Here is a 19,709-nt window from a genome sequence, read left to right on the forward strand (position 1 = left end):
ATACAATACTTTTTGATTATATATTATATTCCTCCAGGTTTTTTACATTCTCACTTAAAATATAAAACTGCTTGATAGAAATAGACAAAAGATGATTTATATTTAACACAAAGGTAACAAAAAAAAAAGTCTAGATGATATATAAAAATGATTTTAAATTTATTTTAAGAATTAATTATTAGATTAAAATAAAATAATAAGAAGAAAGATTATTCTATTTGCTAATTCCTCTTTTGTGTGTATTCAAAATTAAATTGCATGATTTAACACATATAAATTATGTTCCAAACTAAACATTTACTTTGAAGTTCGGAAATAATAAATGATATACAGATTCATTTTATAATGAATACTATGTATCATTATATAAAAAAAAATGTTCTAAACTCCCTTAAGGTTTACATGCGCCAACTGTATCCCATACAACAAATAATTAATCATTTTACACAATTTTTTATACATGTATAACTTTACAATTTTTTTAAAAAATATTTCGTCGCGATTCTCATAAAAAAATTTGTAGACAAATTATCGCTTTCAAAATGGATATCATTTTGTAAAACAATATTTTTATTTATTTTGTAATTGGGCAAAGGTTCGTGTATAAACAATTTGGGTTTTATTAAATTTTAGAGAAACTAAAATACTTTTATAAAAATTTATCATGTCTATTTTATCACTTCTTTAAAAATAATTACCCAAAATAATTACGATTACAAACGGTTGCTACATGAGGGGAAATTTTGGAAGCAAATGCTATAAACAAGCGACAATTTATCCCTTTACCAGTTGAAATATTTTTACTAGAAGCCGAATTATCCTGCAAGTTATATGAAAATAAATTTCTTCTACCCTTATTGATGTATGTTTACTAGTAAGGTCATAGTAATATAATAGAATAAAATCAGTCGTTAGAGGAAGGCAAGGAAGCTCAAGCCTCCTAAAAACTTAATTGAATATCTCCTATTTTTAGTTAATGGATAAAAAAAATTTTTGCTAAAGATAGATTTTTTCTTTTTTTGTTGTTGCAATTTTATATATAATTCTTCTAATTTGCCACTTCTAAAATTATTTTTAGAATATTTTTTACAATAGAGCCCCTTTGGGTAAAAATTCTAGTGCTGTCATGGACTACATTCCCTCTCTTCATGATGATCACAACCATATCCTGATCCTAAATCTTTATTAAAAAACAGAGTAATGAATGTCAGCAGTCAGGCTCTAACAAACTTAGACAGGTTCAGGTTTGGACTGATAGGTAGATCGATCCTTTTGATAAAGGCCTTCTGGTAGTACCTTGAAACTTGGACGGGGTAGGTCTTTTTATAAATATCTCAATTAACTAATTTAGCAAAAATTATTCTTTATATATATTTTATTTTTTATATCTTTTTTGGGGAAGTTTGAATTCATTCATTTCCTCTCATGAAACTTAAAAGAAGTGATCCACCGATCACTTATGACACCTTCATTATCCAACCCCCGTTACTAACACAATGCGGGCAAATGCTAACATTGACCGTACCCGCGAATATGGGTTATCGGTGTCACTCAAAATTTATAAAGAAAACACTATACTTATAATCCTAAACAAGCTGCATCTATTCCCCTAGGAACACATATTTCCCAAGGCAGAGGATAGTATCATAAAAAAAAGAAACCGACTTTCCAATAAGACAACGCAAGCAATTACGTGTATAAGCTATTGGCTAAGAATCGGAATAGATATGCCCACTACAAAATATTCTAGGGCCTGAAAATTATACAATTTTAGTAATTCTCGCATTTATACATTATGCATCCAAACTCGATTTCGTAAATCTTAATAATAAATTAATTTTTTTAAAATAAAATTTTGACTTTGGATGCATCTTAAATTTCCTATAAAATTTTAATGGTAATTAAAAAGAAATAGAAAAATCGTTTTTTTTCATGCTTAATAATAGGTATATAAAATTTGATAAATAATAAATTTAATGGCTATGCATAACTAAATTAAATTAGCCAAATTTTTTTATACTGGGATGGGTTGTATTTATTGACATTATTTTATTAGTTTAACTAAATTAAGCTCTAATGTAATCCCCAGGGCCATGCTGACGGCCTGGGGCAAAAATATATTTGTCGGCCCTTTAAAACCGACAATTTACCTAAGCAAAGGAAATCCATAAGGAAATCCATAAGATTAGCATTTGGAAGGGTAGTTGAATGCAAATCAGCTGGACCCACCATTTTGGTAACCAGTATAGTAATTATTCTCATGTTAAAAACTACTATTGAATTGATAACTTGTTTCCTTATTATCTCGATGATCAAGCATATCTTTAATAAAGTTTGCGTCCGACATAGGAATAAATTGGCCTCTTGTTTAAAATTTTTAATAATATGGGTAATTAAAATGGGGTCCCCAGCTGTTTTCATTGATGTACACCTTTAATGAATGCATCGTCAGTCTAGTTATTATATGTCATTGAGCAAAATACAACTTTTAATATTATTTCTAGATCAAATTTGTAAAAAAAATATATATTTTATATAATTAGAAACCGTTAAAATAAAACCTGTGATGCAGGTGTTATTTTATATTATACTATAAAAAAATATTTAGAAATATATATTATTTTTTAAATATTTGGATTTTCAATTTGATTTCTATTTTATATATGCTTATAAAACATGAAAAATAATTAATAATTCATTTATTAATTAATAACTTCGCTATAGTAAATCCCCTGAGTGGCATATAGCAAAAATATTACTAACTAAATTTTAAGGAAATCTAAGTAGCAGAGAAAGAAAGAAAATCAAAAACCTCTCTTAAAGATTTATAAGAATCCAATGATGCACCGATAAATAAATAGTTACAATATATAAATCATATCTTTTATTTTTTTTTAATTTTTGGTATCAGCTGATAGGTGGCATCGGTTAAAAAAGATGGCATATGTGCTAGAGATCTATCCCGAATGATATTTTTTCCATTTTTTCCTCTTTATCCAGAAAAGCCCCGCCCCAAATTAAACTTATTTGTTCGCCTGGCCTGAATTTATTCAAATATAAAAAAATTTAAATATCATTTTTAATTATAAAATAATATTCCTACAAATGAAAAAATATTGACAGCCTTATTTCTTGGTAAAATTTTTTTAAATATTCTAATTTATTTCACAAAATTGAATGATTATTATATTTAAAATATAAGCCTGGCCAGGCCTGAATTTTTAAAAAAAAATTCTACACGACCCAGCCCGACCTGTATTTTTTAAAAAAAATAGGTTGCGGGCTTTGCACTAATCGCTGCTCTGGTTCTAGTAAAAGTTAAACCAATTTATGTGCATATTACGCAAAATATTTTGTATGATGTATCTTTAGTATAGTTGGGTAATGGCAAAATGTCAGCTAATTCGGCACAGGCGTGTGCCGGCGAAAATCCGTTGTCATTAAGGCGTTTTAATTTAAATTAGTTTCTTTCACATTTGAGCTGGTATATTTCTTAGAAAAATATCGTGGCAATAGTTATAATTTCCGGCTAAAAACTCGGTTTAGATGACTCTTTATCCGGCTAAAAATTGGCTTAAACAGCTATAAATATAGTACATAACTATAATCTTTAGAAGGCTTTATATAAATGTTTATTGTTCGAAATTTTTTTTCGTTGCCTAAGTTTAGAAACCGAAATCCTCGAAAGGTAAAATTTAAAAAAACTGAACCCAGTCTTTTTAAATTTTCAGGAGACATAACCCACTTTTAAAAAAAATAATCAAACCCAAAAACTTTTTTTCTTTTAGTCCAGATTCTAAACTCCGCCTAAAACTATGAGAAATTTTTTTTTCTGTTTCTTAAAAATATTCAAGACCTGCAGGTCCAACCCGACTGACCAAGTATCTTTGAAAATCCGAGCCGGGTCAAAAATTAAAACTCAAACATTACTTTTTAAAATAAATTTAAAAGCTGAAAATCATATATTTAATGGATCCATTTAAAATTCATTTACCGCTCATATTTTACTCATTTGAAGTAATTTATAAAATGGAACCAATTTTTTTTTACAAATTCAAAATGGAGGGTAAAATGATCAAAATTTGTTTTAAAAAAACGCGGGCTTAAATTTTTTCAAAAGCAAACAGGACTTCAAAAATTAGTCCTCTGCTAGGTATATCACGTGTTCATGAATTATAAATGGTTGACAGTCAACCATTTTTAAAGGTTATTAACGTCTTCGTCTTACCTTAAAGTTATAAAAAATAATTATGATGACTTTTATTATGGTAATATTAATATTATAAAATATAATTAATGTATAAAAACATGTATTTTTTTTAAAAAAAAAATTTTTAAGTTTTTACAATCATAAAAATATGACAAAGTATGTTAAAAAAATATAAAACACAAATGGTTACAAAAAGAACATGTTATTATTACATAAACATTATTATGGTGGTGTTTGAGGTTTTGAGCATTTATATTTTTATTTAAAAAAAATGAATTCCCCATAAAAATCCCTAGAAACCGTTTTATAAATAAAAATCAAAATAGAAATATATTGCCTTCTAAATAGAGTGTTAGCGATGGAGATTTTTTTTCTTCTAAATTACACACAATGATGCCTAATTTAGATTAGATTGTGTTTAAAATCTATTTTTTAAGAGTTTTTAAACCTTTAAAGGAAATCTAGTGATAAAGTTCTGAAAATTTACAAACATGTTTTAATCACATTTTTTAATTTTTGTGTTTTAAAAAAAATCGATGAAGTTTTAAAAAAGTTTTTCGAATTGAATATTTGATATTTTGGACACAGTCTTAGAATGTGTACAATATTTAGATTTTTTTAATTATTATTCACCCATGTATGATGAAAACCATTTAAATTGACGCATTATTTGACGATGAAATAACTCCAGGCAAAAATTTAACGCTAAATCAAGAATGCAAAAAAAATAATATTAACTTATTAAATTAATTTTTTTAATTTAATATATAATTGGACAAATAATCCTCATTTTAATTTTGCAGTGAAAAATATGTCCCGATTTAGATTATTATATAGGTGAAGGTGGTTGATACATGAATATGATATAAATAAATAAAAAATATATATATATAATCCCCATGTTAAAATAATTAACAATATTTTCTTACATACAAAAAAAATTAGTCAAGGTTATTTGATATATGTTAAATAGTAAATAAATACTGAGATAATATGGAAATGGATATCATTAATTTTTGGATCATAATATAAGTAATAACAATTTAGTATTAAAAAAAATAAAGAGATAAATAATTTATTACTATAAAGTGTATTAAAAAAAGGACGAAAAAGAATATTTTTAAATTATTATTTAAGGTTATATAAATGGTTGATTATATGAAATATAAGGGATCATGGACAGAAATGTCCTGGTCAAAAGTATTCTGGATAAAAGGGCATATAACAAAAAGACATCGGACAAAAATACCTAATTCTCAAAATAAATTTAAACGCTTTAAAAAGTTAATATTTTTTTTAAAATTACTTTTCTATTTTTTAAGCCATTAAAAAAATTTACAAAATTGGGATATTTTGTCCGAGGTACTTTTATCCAGGTTTTTTTGTCCATGAAATTTCTGTCTGTGATTCATATTTATTTAATTGAATTAAATAAAAAAATTGTATTAAATTGGGTTACAAGAAGATGATAGTCAAAAAGCGTATATAAATAAATAGGGCAGGATTAAATGTCCTCTATATATAAAAAAAGAAGTCGGGATTTATTGACCAAGTCGTTCAATCACTCGTGCATTTATTTATTTTTTAAATATTCATTGCATTCGTTTCTTTTTCATTCTATAGGTCTAAGGACTAATTGAAACACTAGCCTATCGTCAGTAAGAAAAGGTTCCAAGAAATTATTAGTTGTAGATGGAAGGACGTCACTCAAATCTACTCGTTTGTCAGTTTCGGCTAGAGTGTCTACTGGGTAACGAGTACGAGTAAAACATTTTCTCCCGGCAACGCACTTTAAAAAAAAGATTATGGTTTTCAAAAAAAAATTGTTTCCTGTAAATTTTTAATATCTTGCGAAACAGGTCCGAGTCGCTACATCTAATTGGTTAATAACATAATATAAAATAAACCTTGAAAAAAGATGATCCGCCTTCATTATTGAACTTTGAAACTACTTCGCCAAAGTTTTTCTCGCTTTTAGAGTCTTTCTCCAAGTTCAATGGATTCACAAGTGCTAAGGAATATTCCACGGAACGAGGTCTATCCAATCCCGGGGCCGGGCCCAAAGTACACCTATTGTGTTAATGATAGTATATAAGACATTTGTTTTACTTTTAAAGTAATCATATATTTTCTTATTCGTCATAGTTCTGCTAGCATCATGCCTATGTAAACAGGTAAACTGGGCCATTAGCAGATAGGGTGGAGATGAGGGAAATTTTTTTAAAAAAAACTGTATAGGCCAGACTGACAACATTCAAAGGGGGCACTAATTTTATTTTAAATAGATACATCAAGAATTATTTGCTAAAAGATTATCATTTAAGTACGTATTACCTGAACCTCTCGTGGGCCGGACCAAACCCTCTAGGATGAACTTTGAGTTCCCAATCGTAATGGGAATGAGGGGTAGAAGAGGATCGAGTAGTGAGGTAAAAGACCAGCTCAGTGTGAGAGGCCACTTTCGAAAGATTAGGAACTACGAGTCGTTTGTCCCAACGGAGTTCATCGGTGTAATTGCGAAGTAGAAAGGTATGCGAGCTGGGAATGTTGACTAATTTGGGAGAAGTATATGGATAAGAGGGAGAAATGGGAAAACTGGAGTATGAATTAGAATAGGGTGTCGCGTTAGGGTTGGCGTAAATGATAAGAGTATTGTTTGACGAACCTGAGTTCGCGTGACCAATGGGTTGGTTGATACTGCTTTTGTTGGCACAATTGTTAGCGTTAGGATTATGGTAATTGGGGTGGTTTAAGTCGCCATTGATTTGAAGGGAGAAATGGCTTGCAGCGTGCGATGAATTCGTATTATTATTTATTGCTTTATTGTCGCAAGAATCGGGATTTGGCATTACGGGGTAAGCGTTAAAAAAGAGTGGGCTCAACAAGGAAATAAGCACATGCGTGTTACCATTATCGCTGCCGAGGTTCGATTTTATATTGGTAGTATTATCGACATTGCGATTATGGTTAACATTGTTATCCTGAAATGGGGGAGAAACGAAGGTCTGATTGTTATTGCAACTAGAGGCGGAAGTATTATTAAAATAATGAGCCAGCGACGTGAGGGATAGGGCATGATGTTTGTAGGCCGATGCCAGGTGCGGGGCGAAAAGGGCCGGAAATTGATGGGCTAGCTTACTATTTATCTCCACTTCGCAGAGCTGATCGGCCGTCATCATGGGAAATCGAACAAAGGGTAAAACGTCAGCAATCAGTTCGATGGCCTAAAAAATAAAATTGAAAAATAATTGTAGGAGTTTTTGCCTCTTGACCAAATGATTTTTTTAAAGCAGCATTGATTGTGGACATGTTAAAATCAATGAAACAAATTCCAAAGGTCACCTTAGATTTAATGACTTGTTTATAAAAAAAAATATCGTAAAATAATATATTTAAAAAAATTGATAATTATCACGTTTCATAGCATTTAAAAAACAAATAAAATTGATAGAATACAGTAAAATTATGTGCTTGTTAAGTAAAAAAATAATAATTAAGATTTTTTTAAAAATACTATGTAAAAAAAAAAAGAATGGTAATAAGATACATTATCTGCCAAAATTATAAAATACTTTTATTCAAAAATTAATCTATCTCGTTCCTTGGACATATATTAGTTTTAGTATTATCCTCGCCCCAAAAAAGATAAAATAATAAGAATCACAGAATCCATTATAAAATTCCCGAAAAACCGGTGTTCTAGAAAAGGTGCGTAATTGTTCAAAGTTTGTTGTAATTTATTTTTAGTGATTTTTTTAAATAATAAGGTTTGGCACGGGAACCCTAGGAACAGAAAATCAGACTCCATTTTTCAAATATTTAGAAACCGTAAATCCTTTTTAAAAATTATTCAGAAATGGAAACTATTTTTTTAAACTCTATTTTCCAATATTTTGGCAAAAAGGAATATTATGAATAAATTATATTTATATATCTCTTGTTATTTTGTTTAATAGCGACATCCTACAAGATGGCGCACAAATAAATAAAATTACAAATTAATCGGACATTTACATTTTTAGCCATAAATTTTTTTAAAAAAAAACATTACATTTATAAAGATTATTATAACATAAATATTTAAAAAAAGTAAAGTAGAACAGAATAATAATAAATTTAAAAAAAAACAGAATTGCTAATTAAGTATCTATCTTATGATTTTCTTAGAAAAAAAAGGAATTTAATTCATAAAGGTGAAACAATACGCAGATATGGATATTACTTAAAATATTATATACCTTACTTGCTTAAGTATTATTTAAATAAAAATAAATGTCACGTTCCAATATAGTTACATACGTACGCCTCAATTTTAAGTATATAAGGTTTTTGTTACGTCAAATATATAATTGTATATATGTATAATAGATATTCTTAATTTAAAATTAATGCATATTGTATATGTAAATAAATGTAGATGACAAAATATATATAAAAAAAAATAACAAATTTAATTGTATTGACCTTTGGTATAATATCATTAAAATATAGAAAAATATTAAATTTATATATTATGTAATAAATAATATTTTATAATAATTTAAGTACGGTGTAGATTAGAATATATATGTAAAATAATAAAAAAATTCCCAAAAAATATTTATAAATTTTATGTATAATTATGATGGTCATGGCAACAAAGTTATGAGAAACCTACAGGCCGGCCCCGGATATGATAATCGAGCCGTAAAATTTTATTAAGAAATAAACCAGGGGTGGAGTCTAAATATATTTTTTTATCAAAACCAGGGTCGATTATTTAAATCAGTTTAAATTATATCAATTAGGAAAATAAATGACTCATTTAATATAGAGACCGGTGCATCTCTTCCTAAAGCAAGCCGGAGTCCCGAAAATAATTTTAAAACTGATAATTAGACAAGTTTGTGTCGCTTTATTTCAGGAAAAAATTATTATCCCGATAGATTTCCACGGCTAATTCGGGACGATTTCTAAATATTCATATGTTGGCTCATATTTTCGATTTCACTTTTGAACAATTTACACAATAAGAAGCTAAAATTACTCAAAATAACGGACTTTTGCATTTTCATTTATAATTTCTTAAAAAAATTTAAAACAATGGCTAAACGTCTACAAAAAAAAAATTCAATATAATAATAAAGCATAAAATTGTATAAATATCAGAGACCTGCAAGCCCGGCCCTAAACCCGGGTACATGGGCCGGGCCTTCCAAATAGTATACCTCTGTATGTCTCTGATAAATATTAATCTAAATAAAATATCGTTTCAATCGTGGGTAAAAGTATAATAGGGAATAAGTCTGAGTTAGCTCCTCAATTTCAAGAAACCGGTCGAACCTCGATCTTTAGAATCTATTGCCGGTCGGATACGGGACCTAATAAAGTTTGGTACATCTTTAGTTTTAAAAAAAAATCCGTTTTCTATTAAAAAAATTATTATTATTTATATTTTTTTCTATGTAAATGTGTCACCTGAGTGTTGATTAAATCTTAAGGTGTTATTTCGCAAAAATAATCGATTCTAAATTATATTAACAATACTTATGTTATCTCACATGTATATATATCAATATATAACAGAGATCTGCATGCTCGACCTGAAAGCGAAATAGCATAACTAGTCGGCTGAGCATTATAGTGTTCTATCTCAATTTTACGTTTTAAAAAAATTTTTTTTTTGTATTTTTAATATCAGATCACAATAAATGCAAATAAAAGGATATTATTCCAAATTATATTTTAAAACTGATGATATGAAAGTAGATAATACCGAGGATTCATTAATCTTACAACCGGGTAGTGTTGTTGAATGACTCGATTCGAGCCGATTTTTAAAAACGGCTAACTCAATATTTTCACCAGAAAAATATTGCTCTAAACCTCGAGATTCCGCTAATAGATTGCTCAAACCTTTCGTGCCATGTATGATCAAAATCTTCAGGCTTGCTTAATATTTAGTCTCGGATAAAATATTGGGTTAGCCGTTTTTTATATATAGGCTCAAATCGAGCTGTTTAACAACAATACCACCGGACCGATTTTTTGTTAAAAATTAATTAATTTAAATTATATCAATTTTACTGCTAACATTTTCAATTTTTTTTCTCTTTGAAACGATTTACAAAATACTATATAATTGTTTTAATGTAACTACATAAAAACTTTTAACTGTTACATTTTAAAAAAGTATCTTTGAGACTCAATCTCAACAAAATTAATGATAACCTATTACTAAAAAAAGTGTAAACACACTAAAATCCGCCATTGAGAGGCCTATTAGACGAAATGTGAAAGGCGTTTAAACTCTTTTTCACAATAAAGTCTTAGAAATCATTGCCATTAATTACAGTTGACTATAATGTCTGTTATGAACACCTTTAATGAATGAATGACCAGTCTGGGTTAGTATCAATGTCATTAGCTTTGGCTGTAAGCCATATTTGAGTTAGTGTTTTTAAACGTTTAAAAACGGCAAATTCAATATTTTAGCCAAAAAAATATTGCTCTAAACCTCGTGATTTCGCTAATCGATATCTCGACCTTAGTGCCATCTATGAGCAAAATCTTCAGGCTTGCGTAATATTATTCTAGATAAAATATTAATTAATCACTTTTTAAAAATCAGCTCAAATCGAGCCGTCTAACAACACTAATCTGAGTTGGCATAAAGTTGACGTTCTTTAACAACTCAAATATATTATTATTATTCTATATTTATTTTTATTCCTGAACTATAAATTAATTTTCGTTCCCAGAAATCATCAAAAAATTTCCCCTAACACGAATTAACTAATCAGAATACAAGAAAAATATAGAAATAATTAGGTACGCGTATATACGAATATAGCGGAAGCGGAGTCAAAATATTTTTTTTTTTGATTTTTTTTTTAAAAAAAAAAGCTAATTAAACATAATAAATAAATTTTTATAATAAAAAAAAAACCTGAGCAAACAAAATAAAAAGCAAAAAAAAAGGATAACAAATTTTTGATGATTTATACAAAGTTTACGCTTGCTAGTGCTTCTAAGAATTATAATTTTATAATTTGAATTTATGAGTTTTTTTTAAAAAATGCTTTTAAAAATCGAAAAGTTAAATAAATAACTTCTTTTTTTTTAAAAAAAAACGTAGTAATAAATAGGATATATTTATTTTATTATTTTTATCTTTAAGCTTTGAAGTTAAAGATGATAACTAACATCGAAATTCGGAGAAGCGGCTATAAATAGTATTTTTTTCCCTCCGATTTTGGAAGTTAAATATATTAATTCTTAGAAATTCTGATGCTAATAATTTTATTTTACTTTGTTTTTTTTTAAAAAGATTAATATTTAAAAATTATTCTTAATTTTAAGATCGCGTCATTTTATTTTCAAAAAAAAATCGCAAAACAAAAATATAATTGGCTCTTTCAAAAAATGGCAAAATGGAAGTTGCCTAGAGTTGTGATTTAATAAATTAATATTTTCTCTTTTTTTTAAAAAAAAAAAGGTCATAATTACCCCCTTCTTAAATAAATATGAATCATTTCCTTTAAAAAAAAAAATTTTACGAGAAGGGGAAAGATAAATCCATTTTTCGCTTTTAAACTTAATTTAATTTATATTCGATTTTCCATATAATTTTTATAAAAATTATAAATGGCTCAAAGGTTATCAGCAAAATTGTCTACGATTCATAAGATAGGTATTCCAAACATGATTGAATATATTTCCGGTAAAATCCGATTTTTAAATTTTAAAAAAAAACGTGCTCAAAAAATGATTTTAAAGTTGAAAAAATAACACATTGCCAGAAAAAACACGTTAACGCTAGCATATATATATTATAATAATATTTGAAATAAAGGGATTAGAATTGGTTTGGTAATAGAGATTTATAAGGGAGAAGAAGTTTTTTGTATAATAACAGGTTATTTCCTAAGCATGTTTATTAAAAAAAATGTTTTGCTTATCGCCTTTATCGAGGGAATGTTTTTTTATATTTATAAACATATCTTTCTTTCAATATTAATTTTATTTTATATATAATAAAAAAAATGAATCTATGATGTAATATTAAATTGTATTATTTTTTATCTATAAAATGTTTGACTAAGTCTTGTTCTGATTTATATCTAATATCATTAAATATTTTTATTCAATCTTAGGTTATGACACACTATTACCAATAACCCTGTAGTCGAGTCTTCAATCGATTTCATTTCTTATTATTGAATATTACCCCAAACCGACCATTTTCTTTATGAAAGAGAAGTATAACTAGATATTGTTAGTAAGATATTAGACACTTCTCTTAAAGTTCAAGGTGGACAAAGTCCATCCCAACCCTTGAAGCTGAAATCTGATTGCTTTTTATGAAAGTTACTGCTTTCCGCATATTTTGGCTATTAAAGATATCGCGGTTTTGACTTCTGAAATTTATTATATCCCTTAAAATACTTTGATTATCATCATTTGATGCCTAATTCTTGTATCTCACGTGCTTCATCAAATTTATTACTAGTAAGATGCTCCTCTTATATTAAGGATCCAATAAATAATCAGCAGAGTGAGCACATGTATTAGGATTGTTATTATACAAAATATCCAATTTTACAGGTGGAGAAATTATAAAATCATCGCGTGATCATAATTATGTGTTTCCAAATTTAGAATAACGTTTATTACGTGGGCCAAAGTGCATTTATACCTTTGCAATTACAATAATAACTAAATGTAAAGAATAGTTTAAAATTTTTAATTTTTCGTCCAAAATATTTCTCGTTTAATATATTATTTGTAATTTCTTTCAGACAACTATCCATCTTATTCAACAGCTGCTTTTAGAGCTTTCTTGCACATTTGTATTTGCACCTTATATTTTAGTGACGATGCCAATTGTTTTGATAATTGTATATAATGTAATATAGGTAACTTTCTCAAACCAAGCTTTAGCAAAATTATTATATTTTTATGACCAGTCAATTGACCGACTTGCCAACCCTTATAAAAAGATTATTTAACAAAAATTATTATAAAGACTATTAGTCAAACTCAAAACTAAATATTTAAGTTATATTAAATTAATTTATTCCTTTTCCTTTTAATTTTGGTTCAATAATTTTTATTAATAACACTACTAAGTATGCTAATGAAAACCTAAATAAATCGATATAGTAAGACACAAAATTAATTTTTTAAAAAAAATCAATATTATTATTAAATTCCATGGCCGCGAATGAACGATAGTATTTTAAAATAGATAATACCAAGAAATTTTTAACCCCTTTATAAAATGTTATAAAATCTTTTGTATTATTTTAAATATTAAAAAAAAAATTCAAATTCATCATCTTGACACATTAGTTGAAAATAGGATAAAAATTTCTTAAATAATTACAAAATTATGGAAATATTCTATTTATTTATTTAGCTTAACTTTAGTCCTATTCTAACCAAGCTCAACAGCATATATAAAAGATCTTATCAAAAGTGTTCTATATCATGTTGAACATCTTTATTAATATGTTGGGTGAAAAAAATGTATGGTAGTAAAATTTGTAAGGTACAAGAAGAAGAAAAAAGCCTAACTGGTTACATTTGAGCATTGACATTTTAACTTTCACCTTTTAAAAAAGTTTATATATATTCTTTTCATGTAATATAATTAGAAAGAAAAGAATTGATACAAGATTAAAACTCCTTGTAAACCTAGAATAATTAATGTATAAAAAAGTTTCATGAATAACTATCATAAATATACTAAAAACTTTAAATGTCAATAACACCAAAACAAGATAATTTTTCAAGAGGTTTTTTGAAAATATATATAAAAATTAAGCTACATAGAGATTTAAAATTATTTGTTTGTGATGTGCAGAAATTTGCTGGATATTTTGCACAAATTTTTATGGAAGTGTCCACAAATATTATATTTTATATTTCTTAATTGTCAAAGACAAAGGTTGAAAGTATTCAATTGTATTTTTTAGGATTTCCTTTATAATTATGACTTCCTTTTTCATTCTGGCTATATATTAAGAAATCTATGCATTTGCAAAGTGGACATCATAAATTTGGAACTATTTTACATAATTCCAATGCATGAAAAATTAAATCTTGTAATATTTGCACCAGAGACCTGCCCAAATTGAATTTTAATTTTTTAAATATACCCAACCAAGCCTAAAATCTTTTTTTTTAAATACCCAAGCCGAGCCTAAATTTTTTTTTTAAAAAAAATACCAGGGCTTGGTCAGATATTTTAAATCACCATCATTAGAAAATTTAAAATAAATGTAATATGTTTTTAAAAAATCCAGGCTGGGCCAGGCTAAAAAAATTTTTAAAAAAATTAAGCCAGACTGTGCAAATAGCACCTCTGCAGGTTTCTGATTTGCATTATCTACAATCAAAGAAAATACATTTGCCATGATACATGACAAATAAAGAGCTAAAACTTTCAAACCCCAAATTATCCTAAAACCAAATTTAAGCTTAAATTCTTGAGAAATTTGACTTTATATTTTTTTGAAATTAAACATATTTTTTTGAAATTTTACCTTAGTTATATCATTCTGAACCTTAACCAAGAGCCATCTTTCAACTGCCAGCCATAACTGGTATTCATCTTTAATAACCAGATCTGAGCATTTTAAAATTTCAATAAGTTGATCTTTGTCAAGTCCATTCCATTCTGATTTCCATTCATCAAGTGAAGTTATATCATCCATCTTGTCTGCTAATGATGAAATACAGGCCATTATGAGTGGAGAATGGTAACATTTGGTAGCATATTGAAACCAAATGTGAAAAAGATCTTTCAATTGAAGCCTAGGTATAATATTGTTAATGGCATATTGGATGGCCACCTATAAAAATGAAATTTAATAGTTAACTATATTATTTTTACTCTAAAAACAATGTTATTAAGGGATTAAATTTATTAAAAGTGAAGTAAATCTAATTAAATATAAAATTATCACAAAATTACATGTCTTAGATCAGTCACATTATATTTATCTGCTAGAACCAATATGGGTAGAGCATCTTCAGCATTTAAAATTATATGACATCCATATAAATATCTTAAAAATTTGGTAAAAACATTAATACATTCTTTTTCTTCAATTAAGATTAATTCCTGTTAATTTTTAAATTATAAAACTATTAAATTTGTTTAATTACTTTTTCTGGGGAATCATTCCATTCATCACTAAGCATTCTCTCAAATACTTCAGAAGCACGAACCAATATCAATTTATGTGCATAAAACTTTTCTTCACCAACTCTAATAAGAATATCACTTAACCATGGATTATTAAAAAACTTTGCCTGTTCCAATAATACCTATTAAAAATAATGAATTATAGTAAATAGTTTTCAAAAAACTTGTCGTTCATTGCCAAAACAATCAATTCCTTCAATTAAAGCTATGTTCTGAGCTTTAGTTGAATTTATATGAATGTTATCTGAATCTTTTCCATTCATATAAGAACTAAGACCATGAAAATTTGTAGAAAGGTTAGTAGCCATAATAATGATATACAAATTCAAAATCAAAGGGCATATCAAATAAATTATTAAAATAACTTTTATATTATATAATATTGCGGCGAAAAATTAATTTTTCGAGAATTCTGAGAAAATTTTAAATTTAAAAAATATGCATGTATTAATAAAATGTCATTTAAAGCAATCAAGCTTCAATGACTTCGCAACAACCGGTCATAAAATAGACAATTGAACACCTTATAAAATGTTGTAATAAATTAATAAATGATTAATTATGTACATTGTATATTAAAAATAGAATCGAACATTCGAAAAATAAAAATAAAAGTTTGATGTTAAAAATAAATTTAAATATAAATTAGTAGTCGTATTGTTTATAAATTAGTAGTTGGTATTACTACAAATGGCGACGATAAATGGAGAAAATAATTCCTTAAATGGAGATAATAATTCCTTAAATGGAGAAAATAATTCCTTAAATGGAGATTCAAAAAAAATAGCGGATTTATCTACGATTAAATTTGATAAATTCGAGTTGGATACTTCTATCCACAAATATTTTTCTCAATGGGAAGCCAGTTTTCGGTTAAAAAACGTAAGCCCATCTGAATGTCAATATAAAGATATATTTTTAACATTTTTTGGCAATAAGAATATTGAGTTGGTGGACCGTTTTTGTTTACTGATTCGATCGAAACTTTATCTTTTAAGGAAATTAAGTCAATATGTTTTAAACTATTTAAACCGACGTCAACAGCTTTTGCTTCTAGATTTGATTTCGTTAGATTACGGAGAACAACTGAAACCATAACTGAATTTGCAGATAAAATTAGAACAATTGGCAAGCGTTGTCATTATCTTAATGATATTGACGAGCGTTTACGTGATCAGTTTATGATGGGCATGGAAATACCGGGATTGGAAAGAGATCTTAGAGCTCTATATCCCGACGGTCTTGATAGAGATAATAATGTACTGACTTTTCAATTTATTCTTGATCTGGCATTAGCTTCTGAGCGAGCAGATAAAGAAATGGCAAATAAAAATATGCCAGTTGTTAATAAGATAAATGTTAATAACAAAAGAAATGATAATGATAATAATTATAAACATCCAATAAAAACGACGACTACAATTGATAAAGGCTATAATAAAGTCAAGTATAATAATACATTTGATAAAGAGAATAATAAATACAAATATAATAATGATAAAGATTAAAATAAACTTAAATGTTATAAATGTGGTTTTATTCATAACCGAGAAGTGAGATGTCCAGCTACAAATGCGGCATGTAATAAATGTAAAAAAATTGGTCATTTTGCAGTTTGCTGTAAATCAAAGAATTTAAATTATATAAGAGTGTCATCAAGTGATTCTATTCATAATATTTGGAAGATTCAACAAAATCGAGAGAATCGAGCAAAACTAACTGCAGAGATAAATGGGTTAGATGTTGAATTTGATTTTGACACTGGTGCACAAGCGTCATTGATAGGAATTGATATATGGACAAGTATTGGGCGACCAAAAATTAGGCCAACCAGTCCATTGACTGCATATGGTGATCATCCGTTAGACGTCAAGGGCGAGACCCAAGTCAATGTTAGGATTGGATCACAGACAAGGACTCTACCAGTGGTAATAATGAATACAATTGGGGTGCCTCTTTTCGGATTACCATGGATTATAGCATTCAATTTAGAAATGCCTCGTCAGATTATGATTAAACAAGTACGCAATTTGGTCAACAATATTGAAAAAGAAAAATGTTGCATAACACTAGATTCTAGAATTCGAGATTTGATTAATAAACACCAAGAAATTTCGGAAGAGAATCAAGATTCTAAACATGCTTTGGATATTCGAAGTATTAATTTGGATGATATGCAATTGTCAGAAAATATTCTGCGAAAAGAGTCGAAGCAAGATTTAATATTAAAAAAAGTAGCAATACATATTCAGCAAAGTTGGCGAAACTTTGATCGTCATAAAGATAAAGAAATAGTTAATTTTTATAATCGACGGGAAGAGCTTTCTGTCAATCGTAATATTATAGAATGGAATGGGAGATTGGTTATTCCTAATAAATTAAGAAATGCAGTGTTAGAAATGATTCACTGGGGACATCCTGGGGAAAATGTAATGAAATCTATATTTAGATTGTATTGTTGGTGGCCCAGATGTGATGTTGATATAGAAAATTTTATCAAAATATGTTCTGGATGCCAGAAAAATATACCATGGTTAGAAGTTGATCTAATGCAGAATACCTCTGCTGATGCTATGATAAAACGACTAAATAAATGGTTTTCTAGGTTTGGAATACCCAAGTACAGTGTGTCAGACAAAGGACCACATTTCTTATCAGGGGAATTCCGTAGGTATTGTGATTTAAATAACATACGTCATATACGTTCGGCACCCTATCATCCAAAAACAAATGGATTAGCTGAACGTACAGTACGAACTTTGAAAGGTCGGTATTATGCAACGAGAGATTCAATTAGCGATCCCGAAGAAGCTATGACACAGGTTTTAACAACCTACCGATTGGGAGAGCATAGTTCCACAGGGAGATCTCCTGCTAAAATTATGTTTGGGAGGCAATTGAAAACAAGTCTGGATTGGATCCGACCAAATGCCGAACACGAAATAGTAAGGGCTAATGATAAACAAAGCCTTCATCATGATTTACATTCAAAGGAAAGAGAATTTGAAATCTCACAACCTATATGGTTAAATAATGAAAATACCAATGGTTGGAGAGAGGGAGTAATTAAAGAAAGAATAGGACTTTATTCTTATATTGTTGAATCTTATGGGAAAACATTACGGAAGCATGCAGATCAGTTAAGAAATCGTTTAGTTATCCCAAATCATGAAAGTTCTTTGGAAGTTACAGAAATGGTTGTTCCAGTGAATGAAGCAAATACAAACACAAATACAAATACCACATAACGTTGCTCATCAAGAAACCGTAAACCTACAAAGAGGTTTATTGAAGAAATCTAACTTAAAATTGTTTGAATGTAATAAATTAATAAATGATTAATTATGTATATTGTATATTAAAAATAGAATCGAACATTCGAAAAATAAAAATAAAAGTTTGATGTTAAAAATAAATTTAAATATAAATTAGTAGTCGTATTGTTTATAAATTAGTAGTTGGTATTACTACAAATGTTAGCTATTTTATTAATTTACTTAAAATACTGAAAAATTTAGCTGCCTACATTTTAGTGCTAATTTTAGATAGGGTTGATATAAATATTAGTTATGTTGGAAAATTTTTTATGGTATTGTTTAAAAATATTTATACTTTGTAGAAATATAAAATAAAAAAAAACAAAGAAGTTTTAATGTTGAGGAAAGCAATAGATGGTCCAAATTGTTTTCAATTGGATATATTATTACTATTTTATCTTATGAAAGAAAATACTTTGGAGGCGATAAGCTAGGAGTTACTACCTATCTCCCATCCTTACAAAAAAAATTAACCAATTATCCTCCCTAAAGACTCAAAGCTTCCATAAGCTTCAAAGAAATATATAGAGCATTAAAGTTTTTTAAGAATATTTAAAGTTAGGAGTTTAATTTTATTTATTTTATTTTAAAATTTTACATCTATAAAACTAAAAATATCATGCTTATATAGCATGTTTCAAACAAAAAATCAAATAATAATTTATATAAAAAAATCAATTTTCACAATTTATAAAAAAATTAATTTATATAAACATTAAAAAAAACAATTTAAAGGTTAGTATTAATCGGTCATATCAACATTTTCAATTGGATATATTATAACTATTTTATCTTATGAAAAAAAATACTTTGGAGGCAATAAGCTAGAAGTTACTACCTATCTCCCATCCTTATCAAAAAAGATTAACCAATTATCCTCCCTACAGACTGAAAGCTTCCATAAGCTTTAAAGAAATATAAAGAGCATGAATTTACCTTCTTCCTCCCGTTAGGTACATATTTGATTTAAAGTCCATTGAATAGTTGA

At 27.4% G+C, this 19,709-nt stretch overlaps 1 protein-coding gene across 1 annotated transcript; it reads right to left on the reverse strand.

The window, feature by feature from the left end:
• Positions 1 to 4,335: 4,335 nt before the first annotated feature.
• On the reverse strand, positions 4,336 to 15,754 carry LOC135929495 (uncharacterized). Its single transcript, XM_065466101.1, has 7 exons — positions 15,569 to 15,754; positions 15,365 to 15,526; positions 15,171 to 15,320; positions 14,740 to 15,048; positions 6,545 to 7,434; positions 6,118 to 6,280; positions 4,336 to 5,999 (listed from the first exon to the last, which is right to left on the reverse strand). The coding sequence occupies exons 1-7, from the start codon at positions 15,710 to 15,712 to the stop codon at positions 5,823 to 5,825; spliced, it is 1,995 nt and encodes a 664-aa protein (XP_065322173.1). The 5' UTR covers positions 15,713 to 15,754; the 3' UTR covers positions 4,336 to 5,822.
• Between the last annotated feature and the right edge of the window lie 3,955 nt (positions 15,755 to 19,709).

The sequence above is a fragment of the Gordionus sp. m RMFG-2023 genome, chromosome 5 (assembly GCF_954871325.1).
Source record: "Gordionus sp. m RMFG-2023 chromosome 5, tfGorSpeb1-WG-v2, whole genome shotgun sequence".
NCBI lineage: Eukaryota > Metazoa > Nematomorpha > Gordioida > Chordodea > Parachordodidae > Gordionus > Gordionus sp. m RMFG-2023.